The 25,116-nt window shown below is 43.6% G+C and overlaps 1 protein-coding gene across 1 annotated transcript; it reads left to right on the top strand.

The window, feature by feature from the left end:
* LOC308124871 (myosin-4-like) lies at window positions 1-24,902 on the top strand (the record flags this gene model as incomplete). The annotated part of the gene is made up of 38 exons (XM_080488226.1): window positions 1-201; window positions 289-432; window positions 521-677; window positions 1,640-1,667; window positions 1,970-2,084; window positions 3,413-3,505; window positions 4,400-4,463; window positions 4,713-4,811; window positions 4,901-5,004; window positions 5,081-5,219; window positions 10,998-11,116; window positions 11,203-11,352; window positions 12,254-12,424; window positions 12,504-12,810; window positions 12,884-12,948; window positions 13,574-13,661; window positions 13,734-13,851; window positions 13,919-14,042; window positions 14,538-14,674; window positions 15,689-15,944; window positions 16,285-16,527; window positions 17,293-17,469; window positions 17,547-17,692; window positions 18,590-18,680; window positions 18,785-19,174; window positions 19,256-19,382; window positions 19,456-19,574; window positions 19,844-20,040; window positions 20,126-20,309; window positions 20,387-20,552; window positions 20,634-20,758; window positions 21,497-21,805; window positions 21,877-22,080; window positions 22,164-22,289; window positions 22,376-22,546; window positions 22,629-22,733; window positions 23,535-23,630; window positions 23,729-24,902. 38 exons carry the CDS (start codon window positions 1-3, stop codon window positions 23,870-23,872), a joined length of 5,799 nt encoding a protein of 1,932 aa, XP_080344352.1. The 3' UTR covers window positions 23,873-24,902.
* Between the last annotated feature and the right edge of the window lie 214 nt (window positions 24,903-25,116).

The raw sequence follows: 25,116 nt of genomic DNA, 5'->3' as shown, positions 1-25,116 counted from the left end.
ATGAGCGACGCAGAGATGGAAATATTCGGGGTGGCGACTCCGTACCTCCGCAAGTCCGAACGGGAGCGCATCGCCGCCCAGATCATGCCCTTCGACGCCAAAACCTCCGTGTTCGTGCCCGACCCCAAGCAGGAGTACGTCAAAGGCAAAATCAAGGGCCTGGAGGGGTCAAAGGTCACGGTGGAGGTCGAGGGGGGAAAGGTGAGTGCGTGGGTGTTGTTATTGTGACTCCTGCCGTCCTCACCTTGGTTTTCGTTTGTCACGGATGTTTATGGAACCTCGTTCCAGGTCATCACCGTCGACGCGGACGACATCCGACCCATGAACCCGCCGAAGTTCGACAAAATCGAGGACATGGCGCTGCTGACGCATCTGCACGAGCCGGCCGTGCTCTTCAACCTGAAGGAGCGCTACGCTGCCTGGATGATTTATGTAACGTCTCGTCTCGTCTTTTATGACCGAACCAGCGCCGCCGCTGCTCCTGAATTGACTGCGTGTCTTCTGTCCGCTCCTCCTCCAGACCTACTCCGGCCTCTTCTGCGTCACCATCAACCCCTACAAGTGGCTGCCGGTCTACAACCCAGAGGTGGTGGCCGGGTACCGGGGCAAGAAGAGGCAGGAAGCCCCCCCACACATCTACTCCATCTCTGACAACGCTTACCAGTACATGCTCACAGGTCGGCCCTCAAACCCTGACCTCCTACAGGTCCAAGAAACTGTTAATCCGTGGGATTAATGAGAAGTTTAAGGCTGGTTTATGCTTCACAATCCCTCATTTACTATAATTATAACTGGAATTGTTCATTCTGGCTCATACACAGTCATTTAAATACATTCATGAAAAGAAAACTAAATGGGACTGAAAATCAAACAAGGGGATTCAATAATTTCCATCTAGGTTTAATTTAATTTAATTTAATTTAATTTAATTTAATTTAATTTAATTTAATTTAATTTAATTTAATTTAATTTAATTTGATTTAATTTAATTTAATTTAATTTAATTTAATTTAATTTAATGTGAGCTGATTGATAAAACTAAATCATTGTATCATTATAAACCTTGTTTATGGCTGATGTTACACCCTGATCAGTAATATAAATAAATAAATAAATAAATAAATAAATATAAATATATATCTATATATATATATATATATAGCTATATATATATAAAAAATAAATTAAAAAATGAATGAATAAATAAATAGATAAATAAATAAATAAATAAATAAATAGTATGTATATCTATACACTACTCTCAGAAACTACACCAACTAATCTATATGGACTATTTAGATTTAAAAATCTTGAATAAAAAAGTAACCCTCTTCAACAAAAATTTATCAAAATGGGGAAAAATTTATAAAAAAATTTTTATAAAAGAATTATTGAATTACCAATGAACAATAAATGACATTGTTCGAGTCATTTTACAATATTTTCATGGCATCAAATGTATTTTCTTTAAATTTGTGTCCAAACTGAAAGAAAACATCCTAAATTTGTACAACGGCTAAAATAATATTACATATTTGTTTACCGAAGCCTTTTTTCTGTGTTAGAAATGGAATGAAATAGTGACACTGACTTGAACGTACTGACGTGAAACTGAACTGTCTGCATGTTTGTTTTTCAGATCGAGAGAATCAATCCATCCTGATCACGTAAGTTCGACTCTGCTGGATTTAAAGCGTCGCACAAGGAGCTCAAATCACATTTTATCCTCTCAAACGTCTGTTATTCCTCATGTGTGTCACATTTGGACATTTTACTGCAGGTAGGATTTAATGTCTTCTCATGTTTCGTGTGAAACTATGGTGATGCACTGGAGCTAAAGGACACCTTCTTAGTCCTGCCGCTGTCCCCTGTACAGTCCCCCCCCGCCACACTTTGACAACCACAGGCCAAACGTGTTTCCTCAGATTTTAATTAAACTGGTTTTGTTTTTTTTGTTTTTTTCCACCAGTGGAGAATCTGGTGCCGGGAAGACGGTCAACACCAAGCGGGTCATCCAGTACTTTGCAACAATTGCATCGTTCGGAGACTCGAGCAAGAAGGAGCAGCTTCCAGGCAAAGTGCAGGTCAACAGATAAAATCAAACAATGACCAGTTTTTGCTGAAAGATGAATGTGATTTATGGCCTCAGGCGTTTCTTCAGACGGCTCTCCTCCACTTTCCTTTGTCATAAGATATTTTTCTGTGTTATGGTTCAATTTCTAATCTCATCATCTCCAAGATTCCGTCTTTGTTTAGTTTTCCTTTTAGAAGATATGATTTATTTGCCGTTCGATAACTTCCTCCACCACCATGTTGGCGCTGTTTCCAGCAGATCGTTCTGCTGTTCTTCTGTATTTTCTGTAACAATTGTTCAAAATATTTTCATCACATATACTCTGGGCCATGACAAACAAAAGACTTACATTTTAACTAGGTCATATTATGCAAAATTCACTTTTTAGAAAGGTTTTCCAGCAGTACTAATCGTCCCCATACCTGGACTGACGCCCCAGAAGTGAAGACAGTCTGTCCTCTCTCTCCCTGGCTTGTTTCAGTTTTTAAAAAGTGTGTTGCTCCAACCAGCCAATCAGAAATCAAACCCTATATAGTGTCATCGAGGGTTTAGCCAATCCCAATCAAGGTAGGCCCTCCCTTTGACTCCTCCCACAATTAGGCAGCTCTGCTCTGGCACATGGCACCACGAGAGGAAGGACTTCCTCCTCTTCCCAAGATGGGCATGTGTGGGCGGAGCCAGTCCAGCTCACACAGACACAGCAGACTCTGAATGCAGCTCCTATGATCCAATATTCAAATTGAGGAAAATCAAGGAGGAGCTAGAAACTTAGAATACAACATTTTCTGGACCGACCAGACCAAGAGGAGGAGATGAGAAGCTGGATAATATGAAATCTTTAAGGTTACGGAGGCACTATTCTCCAGGTCCGGCCCGATCGACATGAAACTGGACTGATGTGGAAAATGAACAAAATTCTGTTTAACACCGCGGTTTTAAATAGTTAATTTAAATGTTTGTTTGTGACTCCCTCAGCGTGTTATTCTCACTAAATCACTCGCTAACTTAAAGCCCAAATGATTCTAACATGTACTTAAACACATTTTACAAAGGATCTTTAGAAACCAGGTCCTAAAACTTGAGAACAAGCTGAAGCTGTTGTCGGCAAAGCGGCGTTATGTTGAATCTTCCATGTGATGAAACAGAGAGACACTTTTTGAGACGCTCCTAGTTACAGATTATTATATCATTGTTGAACTTTTCCGACCTGTTTGACAACAAACTGTCCTGCGAATTAATTATAATTAATTTGACCCTTAGATTGAGTTAATCTGATGATCGGACAGTCTGACCTGTGAAATGTGAGGTTTGCTCTGCGGCCATGTTCTGTTTGTTCAGGGGAATCTGGAGGATCAAATCATCCAGGCCAACCCGCTGCTGGAAGCTTTCGGGAATGCGAAGACTGTGAGGAACGACAACTCGTCTCGATTTGTGAGTTTAAATCAGAATCTGCCATCCAAAGAAAATATCACAGTCTATCTCTGTGGTATGCAACAGGGGGATTGATCATATTTAATACGTTGTGCTGAATTATTTTGATCAGAATCTATCTCCCCTAAATTAAAACTACTTTATCAGGAAACCGTATGAAAGAAATAAATTTATTTTTTACCCAAACTCCTGGTTGTTCTTCTTTTCCTAATAAAATAAAATAAAATAAAATAAAATAAAATAAAATTAAATTAAATTAAATTAAATTAAATTAAATTAAATTAAATTAAATTAAATTAAATTAAATTAAATTAAAAATTCATTAAATAAATTAAAATTAAAATTAAAATTAAAATTAAAATTAAAATTAAAATTAAAATTAAAATTAAAATTAAAATTAAAATTAAATTAAATTAAAAAAATTACATCTATGAAATAGGAACTTTCATGAAAGCACCATGAGACTGAGACATGGACACATGAGAGGACGAAATGAGACACAGCTGGAACAATCAGGGACACACAGGCTAACGCCTTGTTTGCACGACAACGTTTTCAAGTGGAAAGGCTGAACTTCCATTGCGCTTTCGGAGTCTGTTTGTACGACAACGGTGCTCAGACTCAATAAACTCACGACTTTTAACGTGGAAACGCGACTCTTGTTTGATGGATGGATGGATGGATGGATGGATGGATGGATGGATGGATGGATGGATGGATGGATGGATGGATGGATGGATGGATGGATGGATGGATGGATGGATGGATGGATGTGTGATTGTGTCTCAGTGTGTTTGCTCACATTCCCCGCAAAATATCCAGAATCAGTTTCAGTTTTCTGTGACTTCATTAAATGACTTTAGAGTTTTAATCAATACGTTTGGACATTTTCAGGGAAAATTCATCCGCATCCACTTTGGAACAAAGGGGAAGTTGGCATCGGCTGATATTGAAACTTGTAAGTTTGGTTGGAATTAAACTTGACCTATATTTGTAATAAGGTGCTCACTGTTGGGTTTGGGGGGATTATTTTATATCTTTTGACGAGTCCATTCCCACTTTATCCCCTGTCTGTTTGTAATTTTCTTCATTATTAGAAACAGTTTATGCCTCAGAAAACCAAAGATCCTCATGTGCATGACAGTAATCGTGGTTCGGTGATATAAACATTGCAGTTTGAGTCTGTTTAACTTCTGTTTCTTCTCAGATCTTCTGGAAAAATCCAGAGTGACGTTCCAGCTGCTGGCAGAGAGGAGCTACCACATCTTCTACCAGATCATGTCCAACAAGAAGCCGGAGTTAATCGGTGAAAAAATAAAAAATAGCATTGCAACTGTTTGTTTTCGATGCGAGTCTCTGCGCAAAACGTCAGAACTCTGTTGGATTTCATGTCAGAGCTGCTGCTGATCACCACCAACCCGTACGACTACCCGTTCATCAGCCAGGGAGAAATCACAGTGCTGAGCATCGACGACACCGAGGAGCTGATGGCCACTGACGTGAGCCAACCAGGAAACATTAGTAATCCCTGTTTATGTACACAACGCTGCTCAGACAGTCACTTCTGTGTCTCAGAATGCCATCGACATCCTGGGCTTCAACACGGAGGAGAAGTTGGGCATCTACAAGCTGACGGGAGCCGTGATGCACAACGGGAACATGAAGTTCAAGCAGAAGCAGCGGGAGGAGCAGGCGGAGCCGGACGGCACCGAGGGTGAGCCGCCGGATATTAACCACATCAAGACCATAGAGACGCCTGGTCCAGTCCCCCACTGTGCCGCAGCTCCGCCGCAGAATCTCACACAGTTTTGACAAAATCAATGAAAAAAACAACAACCTGAAATTAGATGTCGCTTTTCCTACAGTTGGATTTTTACATTTTTAACCTGTTTTCATGAAGTAATGTCCCCAGTTTCAATATAAACACTCACTGGATCATATCCATGTTCGTCTGGCTCTATTATCCAGAATATCCTTTGGATTGCTCTCAAAATGTAAGAATTTCCTCTGCACGCATTTATTCAGCCAAATATGTTTAATTTAAATTCCTACATAAATTACCTGTAATTTAAAAACAAATAATTTCTCCTTACCATTTTTTTCTCGACTTACCTCCATTTTAAATTGAAATAATTTTTTTCCCCAAATTTTCACCAATAAGAGGTCTTACTATATATAGCCTTACCATTTAAAAAAAAAAAAAAAAGAATTTGCTGGTCTTACATTTATCTTTCCTCTGTTATTTGTCAAAAAATGTTTTCACAATTTAGATTATGTGCTGGAGCCTTAGCTCTTTTTTTGTCTGACAATTACTTATTAAATTGCCTTTTTCACTGTTTAGGACAGAAATACTTTATTATCACTTTTTATTTTAACGAAAAAATATTTTATACCAATTTTCACCAAACAGCTGGCAAATCAACCAACTGACCAATAACTCGTATTGTAATGTATTGAAACTTGTATTCCCTGACCGGGAATCAAACCCGGGCCTCGGCGGTGAGAGCGCCGAATCCTAACCACTAGACAATCAGGGAGCTCTTACCAAAGACCTTACTATAGCCTTACCTCTGGTATTTGTGAAAAAATCTGTAATTTTCAGTTTACTGGTCTTCCTATAACCTCGCCTTTAAAAAACAAAAAAAAATAAAAAAAATCGATTTGTGGATCTTATCACTTTTTTTTTACGAAAAAATGTTTTATACCAATTTTTACCAACCAACCGGCAAATGAACCAACAGGATCAACTGCGTAACCGAACAACTGACGACCAAACCGCCTGGCCAACCAAAACAGGCATTTTCAGGAATTCTTTAAATTCTTTTTCCCTGACCGGGAATCGAACCCGGGCCGCGGCGGTGAGAGCGCCAAATCCTAACCACTAGACAACCAGGGACCTGTTACTGAAGGTCTTATTGTAGCCTTACCTCTGGTATTTGTGAAGAAATCTGCACTTTGCAGTTTACTGGTCTTCCTTTAATCTCACCTTAAAAAAACAACAAATAAAATCGATTTGTGGATCTTATCACTTTTTTTTAAACGAAAAAATTGTTTCATACCAATTTTCACCAACCAACCGGCAAATCAACCAACTGATCAACTGAGTATCTGAACAACTGACTACCAAACTGCCCGGCCAACCAAAATTTATTTTTCTGAGCATTTTTCACCGTTCAGGACAGAAATACTTCATTAGTCTCTCGGAGAAATACTTTAAACTTGTATTCCCTGACCGGGAATCGAACCCGGGCCGCGGCGGTGAGAGTGCCGAATCCTAACCACTAGACAACCAGGGACCTGCTACTGAAGGTCTTAACTCTGTTATTTTTTGAAAAAATTTATAATTTTCAGTTTACTGGTCTTCCTATAACCTCGACTTTAAAAAAAAAATAAAAAACCATTTGTGGATCTTATCACTTTTTTTAAATGAAAAAACATTTTACACCAATTTTCACCAACCAACTGCCCTTTGGACAAAGTGACTGATCAAGTACTTTTTCTATAGTTTTCACTGTTAAGACTGAACTACTTCATTAATCTCAGCAGTAAATTCTTTTTCCCTGACCGGGAATTGAACCCGGGGCGTGGCGGTGAGAGCGCCGAATCCTAACCACTAGACAACCAGGGAGCTGCTACTGGAGGTCTTATTGTAGCCTTACCTCTGGTATTTGTGAAGAAATCTGTAGTTTTCAGTTTAATGGTCATCCTATAACCTTTTCCGCAAAAATATTTTATCCCAATTTTCACCAACCAGCCGGCAAATCAACCAACTGACCAACATCGTGACAAACAACCCAACCAACTGATCGACTGACTAACAAACCGCCTGGCCAACAAAATACCAACCAATGAAGTGACTGACTGAATGCTTTTTCACCGTTAAGGACAGAAATACTTTATTTGTTTCTCATAGGAATTCTATAAAGTTATATTCCCTGACCGGGAATCGAACCCGGGCCGCGGCGGTGAGAGCGCCGAATCCTAACCACTAGACAACCAGGGAGCTGTTACTGGAGGTCTTATTGTAGCCTTACCTCTGGTATTTGTGAAGAAATCTGCACTTTTCAGTTTACTGGTCTTCCTATAACCTCACCTTAAAAAAACAACAAATAAAATCGATTTGTGGATCTTATCACTTTTTTTTAAATGAAAAAACTGTTTCATACCAATTTTCACCAACCAACCGGCAAATCAACCAACTGATCAACTGAGTAACAGAACAACTGACTACCAAACCGCCCAGCCAACCAAAAGTTATTTTTTTGAGCATTTTTCACTGTTTAGGTCAGAACTACTTTATTAGTTTCTCAGAGGAACTCTTTAAATTAATTTTCCCTGACCGGGAATCGAACCCGGGCCGTGGCGGTGAGAGCGCCGAATCCTAACCACTAGACAATCAGGGAGCTGCAACTGAAGGTCTTATTGTAGCCTTACCTCTGGTATTTGTGAAGAAATCTGCAGTTTTCAGTTTACTGCTCTTCCTATCACCTTTTCCGCAAAAATAATTTCTACCAATTTTCACCAACCAGCCGGCAAATCAACCAACTGACCAACATCGTGACAAACAACCCAACCAACTGATCGACTGACTAACAAACCGCCTGGCCAACAAAATACCAACCAACAAAGTGACTGAATGCTTTTTCTTTTGTTGCCTTTTTCACTGTTTAGGACAGAAACACATCATTAGTTTCTCAGAGGAATTCTTTAAACTTGTATTCCCTGACCGGGAATCGAACCCGGGCCTCGGCGGTGAGAGCGCCGAATCCTAACCACTAGACAATCATGGAGCTGCTACTGAAGGTCTTAACTCTGTTAATTTTTGAAAAAATCTGCAATTTTAAGTTTACTGGTCTTCCTATAACCTCGACTTTAAAAAAAAAAAAAAAAAAAACATTTGTGGATCTTATCACTTTTTTTAAATGAAAAAATATTTTACACCAATTTTCACCAACCAACTGCCCTTTGGACAAAGTGACTGATCAAGTACTTTTTCTATAGTTTTCACTGTTAAAACTGAACTACTTCATTAATCTCAGCGGTAAATTAGTTTTCCCTGACTGGGAATCGAACCCGGGCCGTGGCGGTGAGAGCGCCGAATCCTAACCACTAGACAACCAGGGAGCTGCGACTGAAGGTCTTATTGTAGCCTTACCTCTGGTATTTGTGAAAAAAATCTGCTGTTTTCCGTTTACTGCTCTTCCTATCACCTTTTTCACAAAAATATTTTATCCCAATTTTCACCAACCAGCCGGCAAATCAACCAACTGACCAACATCGTGACAAACAACCCAACCAACTGATCGACTGACTAACGGTCAGCGGTTTGCCCGGCCAACAAAATACCAACCAATGAAATGACTGACTGCTTTTTCTTTTGTTGCCTTTTTCACTGTTTAGAACAGAAATACTTCATTAGCCTCTTGGAGAAATACTTTCAACTTGTATTCCCTGACCGGGAATCGAACCCGGGCCGCGGTGGTGAGAGTGCCGAATCCTAACCACTAGACAACCAGGGACCTGCTACTGAAGGTCTTAACTCTGTTATTTTTTGAAAAAATTTATAATTTTCAGTTTACTGGTCTTCCTATAACCTCGACTTTAAAAAAAAAATAAAAAACCATAAGTGGATCTTATCACTTTTTTTAAATGAAAAAACATTTTACACCAATTTTCACCAACCAACTGCCCTTTGGACAAAGTGACTGATCAAGTACTTTTTCTATAGTTTTCACTGTTAAGACTGAACTACTTCATTAATCTCAGCAGTAAATTCTTTTTCCCTGACCGGGAATCGAACCCGGGCCGTGGCAGTGAGAGCGCCGAATCCTAACCACTAGACAACCAGGGAGCTGCTACTGGAGGTCTTATTGTAGCCTTACCTCTGGTATTTGTGAAGAAATCTGTAGTTTTCAGTTTAATGGTCATCCTATAACCTTTTCCGCAAAAATATTTTATCCCAATTTTCACCAACCAGCCGGCAAATCAACCAACTGACCAACATCGTGACAAACAACCCAACCAACTGATCGACTGACTAACAAACCGCCTGGCCAACAAAATACCAACCAATGAAGTGACTGACTGAATGCTTTTTCACCGTTAAGGACAGAAATACTTTATTTGTTTCTCATAGGAATTCTATAAAGTTATATTCCCTGACCGGGAATCGAACCCGGGCCGCGGCGGTGAGAGCGCCGAATCCTAACCACTAGACAATCAGGGAGCTGCTACTGAAGGTCTTATTGTAGCCTTACCGCTGGTATTTGCGAAGAAATCTGCAATTTTCAGTTTACTGGTCTTCCTTTAATCTCACCTTAAAAAAACAACAAATAAAATCGATTTGTGGATCTTATCACTTTTTTTTAAACGAAAAAATTGTTTCATACCAATTTTCACCAACCAACCGGCAAATCAACCAACTGATCAACTGAGTATCCGAACAACTGACTACCAAACTGCCCGGCCAACCAAAATTTATTTTTTTGAGCATTTTTCACCGTTCAGGACAGAAATACTTCATTAGTCTCTCGGAGAAATACTTCAAACTTGTATTCCCTGACCGGGAATCGAACCCGGGCCGCGGCGGTGAGAGCGCCGAATCCTAACCACTAGACAATCAGGGAGCTGCGACTGAAGGTCTTATTGTAGCCTTACCTCTGGTATTTGTGAAGAAATCTGCAGTTTTCAGTTTACTGCTCTTCCTATAACCTCACCTTTAAAAAAAAAACAAACATTTGTTGATCTTATCACTTTTTTTAAATGAAAAAATATTTTATAACAATTTTTGCCAACCAACCGGCAAATGTACCAACTGATCAACTGAGTAACAGAACAACTGACTACCAAACCGCCCAGCTAACCAAAAGTTATTTTTTTGAGCATTTTTCACTGTTTAGGTCAGAACTACTTTATTAGTTTCTCAGAGGAACTCTTTAAATAATTTTTCCCTGACCGGGAATTGAACCCGGGCTGCGGCGGTGAGAGCACCGAATCCTAACCACTAGACAATCAGGGAGCTGTGACTGAAGGTCTTATTGTAGCCTTACCTCTGGTATTTGTGAAGTAATCTGCAATTTTCAGTTTACTGGTCTTCCTATAACCTCACCTTTAAAAAAAAAACCACAACAAATAAAATCGATTTGTGGATCTTATCACTTTTTATTAAACGAAAAAATGTTTTATACCAATTTTCACCAACCAACCGGCAAATCAACCAACTGATCAACTGAGTAACCGAACAACTGACTACCAAACCGCCCAGCCAATCAAAATAAATTTTTTTGGAGCATTTTTCACTGTTTAGGTCAGAACTACTTTATTAGTTTCTCAGAGGAACTCTTTAAATTTGTATTCCCTGACCAGGAATCGAACCCGGGCGGCGGCGGTGAGAGCGCCGAATCCTAACCACTAGACAACCAGGGAGCTGCTACTGAAGATTGAGCCTCCACAGGTTTGAGAACGTCGGTTTAACGTGTCATGTCTCCTCCAGTGGCGGACAAAGTTGCCTACTTGATGGGTCTGAACTCTGCCGATCTGCTGAAGGCGCTGTGCTACCCTCGAGTTAAAGTGGGGAATGAATACGTCACCAAAGGTCAAACTCCACAGCAGGTACGCAGAGTTACTTCCTCTAAAGCCACAGTTTCACGGCCTGTAGTTGGGAGGTCGCTTCACCCTGAACCTGTGTGATGCACCAGGTGAACAACGCCGTGGGCGCCCTGTCCAAGGCCGTGTACGAGAAGCTGTTCTTCTGGATGGTGACCAGAATCAACCAGCAACTCGACACCAAGCTGCCCAGGCAGCATTTCATCGGCGTCCTGGACATCGCAGGGTTTGAAATATTCGAGGTGAACAGAACTCATAATGAGATGATGCTCGAAGTGAACACGGAGTAACAACGAAGTGCAAAAAAAAGGTGTGGATGGAGTGAAAAGAAAGACGTTGGGTCTTCTCCCCAGTCTGAAGCCTCGTTTACACGACAACGGCTGAAACGACCGAGAACCGCCGTCATGATGAATAGTAGACTGAAGCGCTGCTACTGGTCATGTGCACCACGGCTGTAGTAAATAGTTCCTCTGCACATGCTCAACGGCAACCTCCAGAATTCTGCTGCATGTGTGTGTGGTTTCATTACAAAGACAACCTACAGAATGCCAACTCGTGATCTGGCATTCTGAACCGTTGCCACGGAAACGTGAAATTTTTCTTCAATGGAAACGCAGAAACGCTGCGTTTTCTCTTGAAACGTTGCGTCTTTGTGTGAATGTCTAGATATTTTTTAATGTCCGGGAATCAAAGGTACGTTTTTCTCCACTTTAAACTACGGTGGCCCAGAAGGGCCAACAGCACAACACAACAACAAAAGCCACAACAGAAGGGCGCAGTGGTTGGAGAGCAGGCGCTGTTTCCCGGGGACCATATATTCTGACGGACTTGGGGTCAGAGAACAGGTTTTGTTTCCGGGGGAAAACATTTTCTGACATTACGGAGAGTTTAATGAGATGTAAGTGAAGTACTGCTGCATGATGCTTGCGATTAATAGCTTTGTTGTTGTGTTGTGGCTTTTTCTGTTGTGTTGTGCTGTTGCCCCGTCTGGGCCAGCGTATTAAACCTTAAATAAAGGCCTTCCTCGGTTGTTCAAGCTGCACGAAAGTAAAAAAAAAAGAAAGAATTGATGTGCATCTGTAATGAGGTTTCACGCACCGCTTTAGCAGCACTTTGACCTCCGTTTTAACCGTTTCAATTCAGATGAACAGTCTGGAGCAGCTCTGCATCAACTTCACCAACGAGAAGCTGCAGCAGTTTTTCAACCACCACATGTTCGTGCTGGAGCAGGAAGAGTACAAGAAGGAAGGCATCGCCTGGGAGTTCATCGACTTCGGGATGGACCTGGCCGCCTGCATCGAGCTCATCGAGAAGGTAGGTAAGCTCCGCGGAAGAGCTCACATCGGTGACGGTTTGAACTTCATGCCCGGATGCTTTCCTGTGTGGCCTCCAGCCGATGGGGATCTTCTCCATCCTGGAGGAAGAGTGCATGTTCCCCAAGGCGACGGACGGCTCCTTCAAAAACAAGCTGTACGACCAACACCTGGGCAAGAACAGCATCTTCCAGAAGCCCAAACCGTCCAAAGGGAAGACGGAGGCCCACTTCTCCCTCATGCACTACGCCGGCACGGTGGACTACAACATCAGCGGCTGGCTGGAGAAGAACAAAGACCCTCTGAACGACACCGTGGTGCAGCTCTACCAGAAGTCTTCGGTCAAGCTGCTGTCGCTGCTGTTCGCCACGTACGCCTCCGCCGACGGTCAGTAAACGACGCCGCCGTCAACGATTCCATGTTTACTCAACTTCTTCACTGGCGCCCTTAATCTCTGCAGATGGAAGTAAGAAAACTTCGAAGAAGAAGGGGTCTTCCTTCCAGACGGTGTCGGCACTTTTCAGGGTAAAGAACCAATGTGACGCATCCTTTTCAGTTAAACCCATGCATTTCTTAAAGTTCTGGAGACGAATGTCTGGAATGAAAGGAACTCTTTGAAACATAAGGCTTCGTTTACACGACAGCGTTTCATAAAATTTGCGTTTTTTCCCCCGTTTCCACGGAGACTGAGTGATTTTCATAAAGTTACACCTTGGGAGCCGTCTTCCAAAAGTTGTGTTTTAATGACTCAGAGGACCATTTTCGTGTAAACTGACACCCAAAACACTACCATCGCTTTCTGGTTCCACTTGATTTGGGCCTGACCTAATTCTGAACATGTACCTCTTCATTTTTTTAAATTGTATTTTCTTTATTTGTAAGTCATTCTCTGGGATTTCTCCTTTAAAACTCCAAATGAGCTTTTTCCTTATAAGTAACAAAATATTGGTACTTTACTTTAAAGTTAATTGTTAACATTTAAAACAGATCCTCTTGTGTCTTAACACACAGAACAAGTATTCCTTGTATCAGGTATTTAGTAGCTGTTAAATGACTATTTCTAGTTTGGAAGAAAAAAAAAACGAGGTCAAACATAAGCGAAGCAAAATTTAACGGTTAAATTCAGCACGGCTAAATCTGTCTGCCGCAGGAGAACCTGAACAAACTGATGTCCAACCTGAGATCCACCCACCCACACTTCGTCCGGTGCATCATCCCGAACGAGACCAAGATCCCAGGTGAGACGAACTCAACAGGCAGGTAACCAAAGTGGAAGAAGTCGCCCACCTCAATGTGAGATCGCTCTGCAGGATCCATGGATCACCACCTGGTTCTGCACCAGCTGCGCTGCAACGGCGTACTGGAAGGGATCCGCATCTGCCGGAAGGGATTCCCCAGCAGGATCCTCTACGGAGACTTCAGACAGAGGTGCTGACTCCGTCTCCGCCCCGGCGCTTCTGGAGTTTACTGCTGCTTCAAGTCCAACTTGTTCCAGGTACCGGATCCTGAACGCCAGCGCCATCCCCGAGGGCCAGTTCATGGACAGCAAGAAGGCGTCGGAGAAGCTGCTGTCCTCCATCGACGTGGATCACACACAGTACAGATTCGGATACACAAAGGTACGTTTATCTTAAATCTGCTGGGTGGTTCGACGTTTCTTCGCCACTATGATTTCAAATTTTAGATTAAAGCCCTGTTTGCACTATATCGGTGCAAGTTTTTGAGAATGCGCTGACCTACTAATTACCGTATTTTCTACACTATAACGCAGATTCTATTTAATTTGCATTTTGTTCTTTGACTTGTCATACGGCTTATGTTAATACACCTTTTATATATCAACATATACCTTGCCATACCGGGTTGGACCACTAGATGACAACAGAAAGCCGCTGCAGTACCGCAGAAAAAACCTCCATTACTGCTGAATCTGATATACAGAGCCGGAAACGAAATTCTAGATTAAAATGATAAAATGAGCAGCAGAAATTGAAAGTGATTTTTCCTCTTTATGACGGATTCCAGAGACTCGTGAAAAAATAATGAAGGAAAGCAGTGATTTCAGTTTTAGCAGCTCAGATTACACTGATGTGAACTGATTTAATCTGCACCAGGTGTTTTTCAAAGCCGGGCTGCTCGGCCTCCTGGAGGAGATGAGGGACGAGCGTCTGGCTGTGCTCATGACTCGGATCCAGGCCGTGGCCCGAGGCTACGTGACCAGACTGAGGCAGAAGGACATGCTGAAGAAACGGTCAGACACTACACTCAAAAAAGGAAATTACATTAAAAAACGTAAAACTCTTTTCCAACAATTTAATGATAATTTGTGTAATCCGGTGCCATGTAATCCGGTGTTTCACCACAGACTGACAGAAACTCTAAAATGTGTTTTTCTTCTCAAACATTGGAGATCAAGACGAGGCTGAACACAGTAGTTGCAAATATTTGTCTTTATTTCTCAGTACCTAAGTGAAACTTTTCAATAAACTCATAAATTCACTAATTGATCTCCTCAACTGGCCTGAGACGGAATACTTTTAGGTTTATGACAGCGAGTGGGAATACGATGAAAACAGCAGCGTCAGAATAATGAGCTCAAATGATTTATTTAGGAGTTTTTTATGAGTTGATAATGAGCTCAAAGGAGTTATACATTAATGTATTAATAGGTTAATAAGGCTTTATTAACGAGTTAATGTGTTATTAATGAACTAAAATTTGTTATTAATGAGTTATTATTTGAGTTGATGATTATCAATAACTCATTAATGACTTAATGAGTTATTAATAGGTTGATGATGAGTTGTTATTGAGTTATTATAGAGGTATCAATGAGTTAATATAGAGTTGTTGACTTATTAATTTGTTGGCTCATTAATAACCCAATACTAATGCAGTTATTAACGAGCTATTAATGTTATTAAAGAGTTAACAACGTGTTAATGAGGTAAAATAAATGAGAGGAAATTAGTTATGTATTAATGTGTGACATATTAACGAGTGGATTAGTTATTAATGACATAATGAATTATTAATGGACTAATAATGAATTTATATTGAGATATTAACTCATTAATACAGAGTTGTTGACGTATCCATTTGTTAGTATTGAGTTATTAATGAGCCAATACTGAGTTATTAATAAACTATTAATGAGTAAATAGTTCTATTCTATTCTATTCTATTCCTTTTTTTCACCCAAACTACTTTTTTTCTTGTTTTAATTGTGCTTTAATTGAGTCGTCACTGGTGTCGCCCCCTGCAGGGAGTGCATCTTCATCATCCAGTACAACATCCGCTCCTTCATGAACGTGAAGAACTGGCCCTGGATGAGGCTGTTCTTCAAGATCAAGCCTCTGCTGCGCAGTGCCGAGGCCGAGAAGGAGATCCAGACCATGAGGGAGGAGTTCGCCCGGCTCAAGGAGGAGTTCGCCAAGTCGGAGGCCCGGAGGAAGGAGCTGGAGGAGAAGATGGTGATGCTGGTGCAGGAGAAGAACGACCTGTACCTGCAGATCCAGGCGGTGAGTCGACACACAGTGCTCCGTCCTCATCGATTCCGTCTGGGCGATAAAAACAGATAAAAGCCTCAGTTTTTTTTATTGTTTTGCAATTCAGAAACTGCCTGATCAATACTGAGGGGAGATAAGAGGCCACATTATTGATTCACTTAACAAGTGAAAGTAAAAATAGACTGAGCTGACGTCACACTCAATATTAACTATGGTTAAAACTTCTGGAGTGGAAAAGTAGAAACGTCAAGAAAAACATGGGATTTGAAGGTTTTTCCAACATTTTTAAGGATAAAAAACAACGTTTGTGGCTTAATGAGGATGTTTTCCTGCACTGTGATTGTTTCTGAAGGAGAGGGAGAACCTGTGTGACGCTGAGGAGAGATGCGAAGGTTTGATAAAGAGCAAGATCCACCTGGAGGCCAAAGTGAAAGAGTTCTCCGAGAGGATGGAGGAGGAGGAGGAGATCAACGCCGAAATCACCGCCAAGAAGAGGAAGCTGGAGGACGAGTGCTCAGAGCTCAAACGAGACATCGACGACCTCGAGCTCACCATCGCCAAAGTGGAGAAGGAGAAGTACGCCACGGAAAACAAGGTGACGGGCGGCTACATCACCTCATGACACTAAAAACCAGCTCAGACACTCAAGACCTGATTGGTTGGTTGGTTGGTTGGTTGGTTGGATGGTATGTTTTCATTTGGTTGGTCAGTTGGTTGGTTTGTTGGTTGGGCGGTCGGTGGGTCGGCTGGTTGGTTGGTCAGTTGGTTGGTCAGCTGGTTGGATAGTTGGTTGATTGGTTAGTTGACTAGTTGGTCAGTGAGTTGGTTGGTTGGTTGGTTGGTTGGTCGGCTGGTTGGTTGGTTGGTTGGTTGGTTGGTTGGTTGGTTGGTCAGCTGGTTCGTTGGTTATCGGTTGGTTGGTTGGTTGGTCAGTCGGTCAGTCGTTTGGTTGGTTATCAGTTGGTTTGTTGGTTGGTTGGTCGGTCGGTTGTTTGGTTGGTTGGTTGGTTATCGGTTGGTTGGTTGGTTGGTTGGTTGGTTGGTTGGTCAGTCGGTTGGTTGGTCAGTCGGTTGGTCGTTTGGTTGGCCAGTCAGCTGGTTTGTTGGTTGGTTGGTTGGTTATCAGTTGGTTGGTTGGTTGGTTGGTCGTTTGGTTGGTCAGTCAGCTGGTTTGTTGGTTGGTTATCAGTTGGTTGGTTGGTTGGTTGGTTGGTTGGTTGGTTAGCTGGTTTGTTGGTTGGTTGGTTGGTTAGTTATCAGTTGGTTGGTCGGTCGGTCGGTCGGTCGGTCATTCACCTCATGCCACTACGAACCAGTTCACTAAAACGACATACTGAACAAGTGGTTAAATGTCCTCCAGGTGAAGAACCTGGTAGAAGAGTTAACGTCTCTGGAAGAGGCTCTGCTGAAATCCTCCAAGGAGATCAAGGCTCTGCAGGAGGTGCACCAGCAGACGCTGGACGACCTCCAGGCCGAGGAGGACAAAGTCAACGGTCTGACGAAGACGAAGATCAAGCTGGAGCAGCAGGTGGATGACGTGAGTTCACAACCGACGGCACTCCATTTGCATGATCTCCTGCTTGAGCTGGCGGCTCATGTGAGGCTCTCCTGCAGCTGGAGGGCTCGCTGGAGCAGGAGAAGAGGGCCAGGGCCGAGCTGGAGAGGTCCAAACGCAAACTGGAGGGCGACCTGAAGCTCTCCCAGGAAACCATCATGGACCTGGAGAACGAGATGCAGCAGGCGGAGGAGAGGCTCAGAAAGTAGGATCTGAAACACGGGACACACCAATCAGTGGGAACTCGGGCTTCTGCAGCATCAACAATCATTCAGGCTCACACACACCGGCACCCTAAGAAACGATTCAGAAACACTGTTTTCATTTTGGGCCACTAGTTGGTGCTGTTGTTAGTTTTAGTGCTGAAATCACACACACACGCAGCAGACAACAATGAGCGGGAGAACATTTATTCTCGTGGACAAACAACCAAGTTGGATTGTTATTATGGTGACTGTCAAAATAAAAGTACCAAGTCCCAGGAGAATATGGACTGGGAGTCATGACAAACTGCGCTCTACCGAGTGTAGCTCTAGTTTAACAAAAAGTTTTCGGCATCTCAAAACACTAAGTTGCCGTATTGTACTTAAGTAAATTAATCTTATTATGTATCATTTCCATAATTCATGAATTCATTTAAATTCAATTGTATTTGTGTTTATTGACAATTACGATGATTTCTTTTTTACATCCCTTCAAGTTAGAGGCAGATATGATAAATAGCAATGTTAATTGATTCTATCACAGATGTTAAAACATGTCATATGCACATTCTCTTACAATTTAAACACTGAGGGGAAGCTTTTGGGTTTGACACTGGATGTATAAACTCCATCTTGAGTTTCACATTAACTGCTTCATCAGTGTGCACGTTTCAGTGAATTCCTTCGATAGGAATTCACTTTGACCTTTCACAGCTGAAGCAGGTAAAAAAAACCTCTCCTCAGAATTAGTTAGCATAGTTTTAAGAGAGCACGACAGTTTATTTTGCTCTTTATTCATCCTGATTTGTTATTTTGTCTGATTATTTCATGTTTTTCGGGCACAAAATGCTAAAAAGTTGTAAGAGTTGTGCAACACATTTACTCGAATCGTTTTCCAGGAAGGACTTTGAAATCAGCAACCTGCAGAGTAGGATTGAAGATGAGCAGGCGCTCAGCACGCAGCTCCAGAAGAAAATTAAAGAGCTGCAGGTGAATCGTCGATGACACGAGCTTCAAAATGGCCGCCTCGCAGAACGTAACGACCGCACGGTCTTCGCTCCCCCCCCCCCCCCCCCCCCCCCCCCCCCCCGCAGGCTCGCATCGAGGAGCTGGAGGAGGAGATGGAGGCGGAGCGCTCGGCCCGGGCCAAGGTGGAGAAGCAGCGGTCGGACTTGTGCAGGGAGCTGAACGAGATCACGGAGCGGCTGGAGGAGGCCGGCGGCGCCACCGCCGCCCAAGCCGAGCTGAACAAGAAGCGCGAGGCGGAGTACCAGCGGCTGCGCCGCGACCTGGAGGAGTCCACGCTGCAGAACGAGGCCGTCGCCGCCACGCTGCGCAAGAAGCAGGCGGACGGCGTGGCCGAGCTCGGCGAGCAGATCGACAACCTCCAGAGGGTCAAGCAGAAGCTGGAGAAGGAAAAGAGCGAGCTGAGGATGGAGGTCGATGACATGGCGGCCAACGTGGAGAGCGTCCTGAAGAGCAAGGTGAAGATGAGAGGGAGGGAGGCCTGAAAAGTTTGTTGATCTTCTCTCAGCTTGTGGATTAACCGTCCCTCGATGCTTCAGGCTAATCTGGAGAAGCAGTGCAGGAGCCTGGACGACCAGATGAACGAGTACAAGGGCAAAGCCGACGAAGCGCAGAGGTCTCTGAGCGACTACGCCGCGCTCAGCGCCCGGCTGCAGACCGAGAACGGTGAGGAAGACATCCGCACCGCCGCGCTGCACCTGAGCGCCGCCTCCTGACTTCCTGTTTTTGTTGAGAGCAGGTGAACTGTCTCGCCTGCTGGAGGAGAAGGAGATCACCCTGTCGCAGCTGAGCAGAGGAAAAGCTGCCGGGAGCCAACAAATCGAGGAGCTGAAGAGACTTCTGGACGAGGAAGTTAAGGTCGGGTTCGCACGTCGATCCAAACGCCTTCCAACAAGAAATCGTTGTGGAACCAAATTAACCTGAGCAGCACTTTTCAAATATAAGCATAAACTTTTATTTTGCAAAAATAAGCAAAAAGAACGACAGATACAGAGAGGGGGTGACTCCTCTAAGTACTGGGGGATGTGAGGCGGGGAGATCAGAAGAGTTAAGAAACCGTCTGATTCATGAAAACGGAGAATCCAGAGAATCCGTAGCTGAAGGTTGTGTGTTGGCACCGTTGGCAGAGTAAGAACGCCCTGGCCCACGGTCTGCAGTCGTCCCGTCACGACTGCGAGCTGCTGCGAGAGCAGTACGAGGAGGAGCAGGAGGCCAAAGCCGAGCTGCAGCGCTGCCTCTCCAAGGCCAACGGGGAGGTGGCACAGTGGAGGACCAAGTACGAGACGGACGCCATCCAGCGCACGGAGGAGCTCGAGGAGGCCAAGTGAGAAACCGCACGCTGCGTTTTCATACGTTGGCCGCCATGTTGGATTTCCTCAGATTGACTGAGTTTGGTGTCCGGTGTGAAGGAAGAAGCTGGCCCAGCGGCTGCAGGACTCGGAGGAGATGACCGAGGCCGCCAACGTCAAATGTGCGTCGCTGGATAAGACCAAGCAGCGGCTGCAGGCGGAGGTGGAGGACCTCACGGTGGAGCTGGAGCGGTCCAACGCAGCCAACGCCACTCTGGACAAGAAGCAGAAGAACTTCGACAAGGTGCGGCTCTCTTCTCATAGCTCGTTACCTAAATGTTGAGGCTGCAGCGGCGACACAGGAGTCTCCTCTGCCGTCAGATTCTGGTCGAGTGGAAACAGAAATATGAGGAGAGCCAGTCGGATCTGGAGGTTTCCCAGAGAGAGTCCAGAGGACTGAGCACCGAACTCTTCAAGCTGAAGAACTCGTACAAAGAGGCTCTGGATCACCTGGAGAACATGAAACGAGAGAATAAAAACCTGCAACGTAAGATGCCTGCTGCTGTTTTAGTGATTTTTTAATTTTTCTGTTTCACGGCTGGAAAAATCATGTTTGTGGTGATTTCAGAGGAAATCTCCGATATCAGCGAGCAAGTGGGACAATCTGCAAAAACCATCCATGAGCTGGAGAAAGCTGCAAAGCAGGCCGAGCAGGACAAGAGAGACACGCAGGCGGCGCTGGAGGAGGCCGAGGTCAGCCATGAACACATTTCTCATCATTTCTCACCAATTTGTGTAATCTATCATTAAGTCTCATAACTTATCATCAATTGGCATCAATTCTCGTAATTTCATAACTTCTCATCAATTGTCATTAATTATCATACATTATCATAATGTCTCATAACTTCACATACATTATCATCATTTCTCATCAGTCGTCGTCAATTCTCATCATTCACCATCAATTCACAGTATTTCTTATAATTTCTAATCAGTTCTCCTAATTTCTCATGAATCCACATAATTTCTCATCAATCCTTCCATAATTACCAGCTCATCATTTTTCATAAATTCCCATTATTTCATAAGCTTTCCTCAACATGTCTTACATGCCGTACTGATTTACATTTTTTTTTAAACTTTTTCTCACCCGTTTTCATTTCTCATAATGTCTTCTAATTTCTCAACATTTCTTATAATTCTGATATTTCAGGGTCACTTCTCATCATTTCTCATTTCTTCAAAAACTAATTTATCTTATTATATCATCTGTCATTGTTTTGAAGTTCTTACTTTGTCCTAATAATTCCTCACCATTTCTCATTTCTTATCTTAAATCACTTCCCTCTTCTCATTTTGTCTCTTAATTGTTTAATTACTTTTGTCTATATTTACCATTCCTCCAGCTGGATTGAACCGGTCGATCAGGACGGGGTTAACCTGCTTGGGGCCTCAGCCTCTAGCCTCTTGTGTTTCTTGCCCCTGCAGTCGTCGCTGGAGCACGAGGAGACCAGGATCCTGCACCTGCAGCTGGAGCTGAGCCAGGTGAAGGCTGACGTGGACCGGAAGGTGGCGGAGAAGGACGAGGAGATGGACCAGCTGAAGAGGAACCACCAGAGGACCGTCGACACCCTGCAGAGCACGCTGGATGCCGAGACGCGCAGCCGCAACGACGCCGTCCGGATGAAGAAGAAAATGGAGGGCGACATCAACGAGATGGAGGTCCAGCTGGGCCACGCCAACCGGCAGGCGTCCGAGGCCACCAGGCAGCTGAGGAACCTGCAGACGCAGCTCAAGGTGGGTGGGCGCCGACCCCGTAACGCCGTGGTCGATCGTTCACCCTCTGACCGTGTGACCTGGCGCTCCAGGAGGCCCAGGTCCACCTGGACGAAGCCCTGCACTGCCAGGAGGACCTGAGGGAGGAGCTGGCCATCGTGGAGCGCCGCAACAACCTGACGGCGGCTGAGAACGAGGAGATCCGGGCGGCGCTGGAGCAGTCGGAGCGCGGCCGCAAGCTGGCCGAGCAGGAGCTGATGGAAGTCAGCGAGAGGATCCAGCTGCTGCACTCTCAGGTGAAGTACCCGCTTTCTACCTGAAGGGGGCGGGTTTTCACATCGGGACGGGTTGTGATTGAATTGCGGCGTCGTTCATGCAGAACGCCAGCCTCCTGAACAGTAAGAAGAAGATGGACGCCGACTTGGCCCAGCTGCAGTCAGAGATGGAGGACTCTGCCCAGGAGGCGAGGAACGCCGACGAGAAGGCCAAGAAGGCCATCATGGACGTGAGTCCCCTCGTTCAGTTTGGCCCGTCCCCCCTCCCCCTGCTCGGCGGGAGAGCGGAGCATCATGACCCGCTGTGTGTCCGCAGGCGGCCATGATGGCGGAGGAGCTGAAGAAGGAGCAGGACACCAGCGCTCACCTGGAGAGGATGAAGAAGAACCTGGAGGTGACGGTGAAGGACCTGCAGCAGCGTCTGGACGAGGCCGAGCAGATGGCCCTGAAGGGGGGGAAGAAGGAGCTGCACAAGCTGGAAGCCCGAGTGAGAGTCGACCTGCCGCACGGATAATCTGGAGAGATTGTGAGGAGGAGGGATTACGTTCAAACCAAACTGTGTGTTGAAGGTCCGCGACCTGGAGGGCGAAATGGACGCAGAGCAGAAACGTACCAGCGAGGCCATGAAGGGTGTGAGGAAGTACGAGAGGAAGATTAAAGAGCTCACCTATCAGGTAATGACCGCCTCCTTTTAATCTACTATAGAGCATCTTCCTCTAACATCCAGATTACAGAGCATCTTCCTCTAACATCCAGATTATAGAGCATCTTCCCTCCTCTAACATCACGCTGATGTTAGAGGAAGGAAGATGCTCTATAGAGCAACTTCCTCCTCTAACATCCAGATTATAGAGCATCTTCCTCCTGTAACATCCAGATTACAGAACATCCTCCTCCTCCAACATCCAGTTTATAGAGCATCTTCCTTCCTCTAACATCAGCGTATAGAGCAACTTCCTCCTCTAACATCCAGATTATAGAGCATCTTCCTCCTGTAACATCCAGATTACAGAACATCCTCCTCCTCCAACATCCAGTTTATAGAGCATCTTTCTCCGCTAACATCAAGATGATAGAGCATCTTTCTCCGCTAACATCCAGATTATAGAGCATCTTTCTCCACTTACATCAAGATTATAGAGCATCTTCCACCTCTAACATCCAGATTATAGAGCATCTTCCTCCTCCAACATCCAGTTTATACAGCATATTTCCCCTCTAACATCCAGTTTATAGAGCATCTTTCTCCGCCAACATCAAGATTATAGAGCATCTTCCTCCTCTAACATCCAGATTATAGAGCATCTTCCTCCTCCAACATCCAGTTTATAGAGCATCTTTCTCCCATAAACAGCTGATATGAGTATTTATCTCGCACACTGGTTGTTTTAGAGTTTGTGTGTCCTTGAGTTCTCCCTCGGTGCGGTAGAGTCGACACAGAGCAGTATGGCAGATGTTTTCCTGTTGTCTTTCAGTTCGAAGAGGAGAAGAAGAACTCGGTGCGTCTGCAGCATCTGGTCAACAACCTGCAGCTGAAAGTGAAGGCGTACAAGCGCCAGTGTGAGGAGGCGGTGAGTTAAACACGAGGCGTGAAGGAGGCTGGGGGTGTGGGGGGGGCGGGGGGGCAGGCGTGTCGCACTCCTAGAATAACCCTACGCCACCTCTGCAGGAGGAGCAGACCGGCGTCCATTTGGCCAGATTCCGGAAGGTGCAGCACGAGCTGGAGGAGGCGGAGGAGCGCGCCGACATGGCCGAGTCCCAGCTGAACAAACTGAGAGCCCGGAGCCGAGACGTGGTTGGGAAAGGAGAGTAGAGATCAGGTGGAGAGACTCTGTCACACTGAGGGAACGCAGCTCATTCAGAACACAATCCATCTCTTGGAGCTCAGATTATTTAAAAAAAAAAAACAACAGTTTTTAGGTTTTTCTCACTCATCTCTACCATTTCAGTCACAACATTTAGTGTAGAAGTGGAAAACAGTCAAGTCTCCAGATCAGGCAAAACTGTTTATTTTCTCTGCTTGAAGCTGAAACATTGCCAGAGATGTATTGATACCGATACCAATATTGATACCAATATCGATTCAGATACCAATATTGACACCAACATCAATATCTATATTAATACCGATACTGATAGAGACACTGATATTGACACCAATATCGATACCAATAATAATATGGATACCGATACTAATACTGGTACCGATACCAATATTGATACTGATACAGATACAAATACCAATATCGATACCGATACTGACACTGTTACTGACACGGATATCGAGGCTGATACCGATATCGATAGAGATAATGATACTGGTACCGATATCAATACTGATACAGATACTGATACCTGTATCGGATAACGGGTCCGATACTGCACGGAGTACTCTCCTGATACAATCCCGTGGTTTCGGATTAAAAAAAAACAACACACATATTAATTTTCCATGTGGTTTGATGCTGAGAGTGTAAACTTGAAATCACATAAAAACACTGACATAAATACACATAAATACACATAAATACACATAAATACACAAGAGACAAAACGTGAACTATGACATTAATCCTGGTTTGGTATTCATAAGAGTAAATTTGCTGCATCCACACTGATTAATATATCAGTATAAGAATAATAATTATGTTCATATCATCCTCCTTCATCACCAGGAATAAAATGTTGAAAAAGCCTTGAAGGAGGAATTTTATTCATTACAGATTTTGTACGTTTTACTTCAGTAAAGAGTTGAAATGGTACTTTTGCTTTTGCAACAGTCCTTTTAATCTGCATGTCTGTTTAACGTGAGTATTTTTTCCTCTCCTGTCTGGAAAATAGTTAAAAATGAAATACTGAGTTCCACCACCATTAATTTCTGATTTAATAAAACTAATTATGAAACGATGAAATCAGGAAAAACAACTTTTCATTTTTTTTTTTATTATCATTGAATCATTTAATGTGTATTATATATTTTAATATTATTATTCACGTTATGATCTGCTACTTAAAACAATGAAACTGTTAAATTTAATTAATCAGTTTTGAACAAGA

This window comes from Lipophrys pholis (genome assembly GCF_963383615.2).
Source record: "Lipophrys pholis genome assembly, chromosome: 19".
In the NCBI taxonomy this organism is placed as follows: Eukaryota; Metazoa; Chordata; class Actinopteri; order Blenniiformes; family Blenniidae; genus Lipophrys; species Lipophrys pholis.
This window is presented reverse-complemented; position numbering and strand designations above follow the sequence as displayed.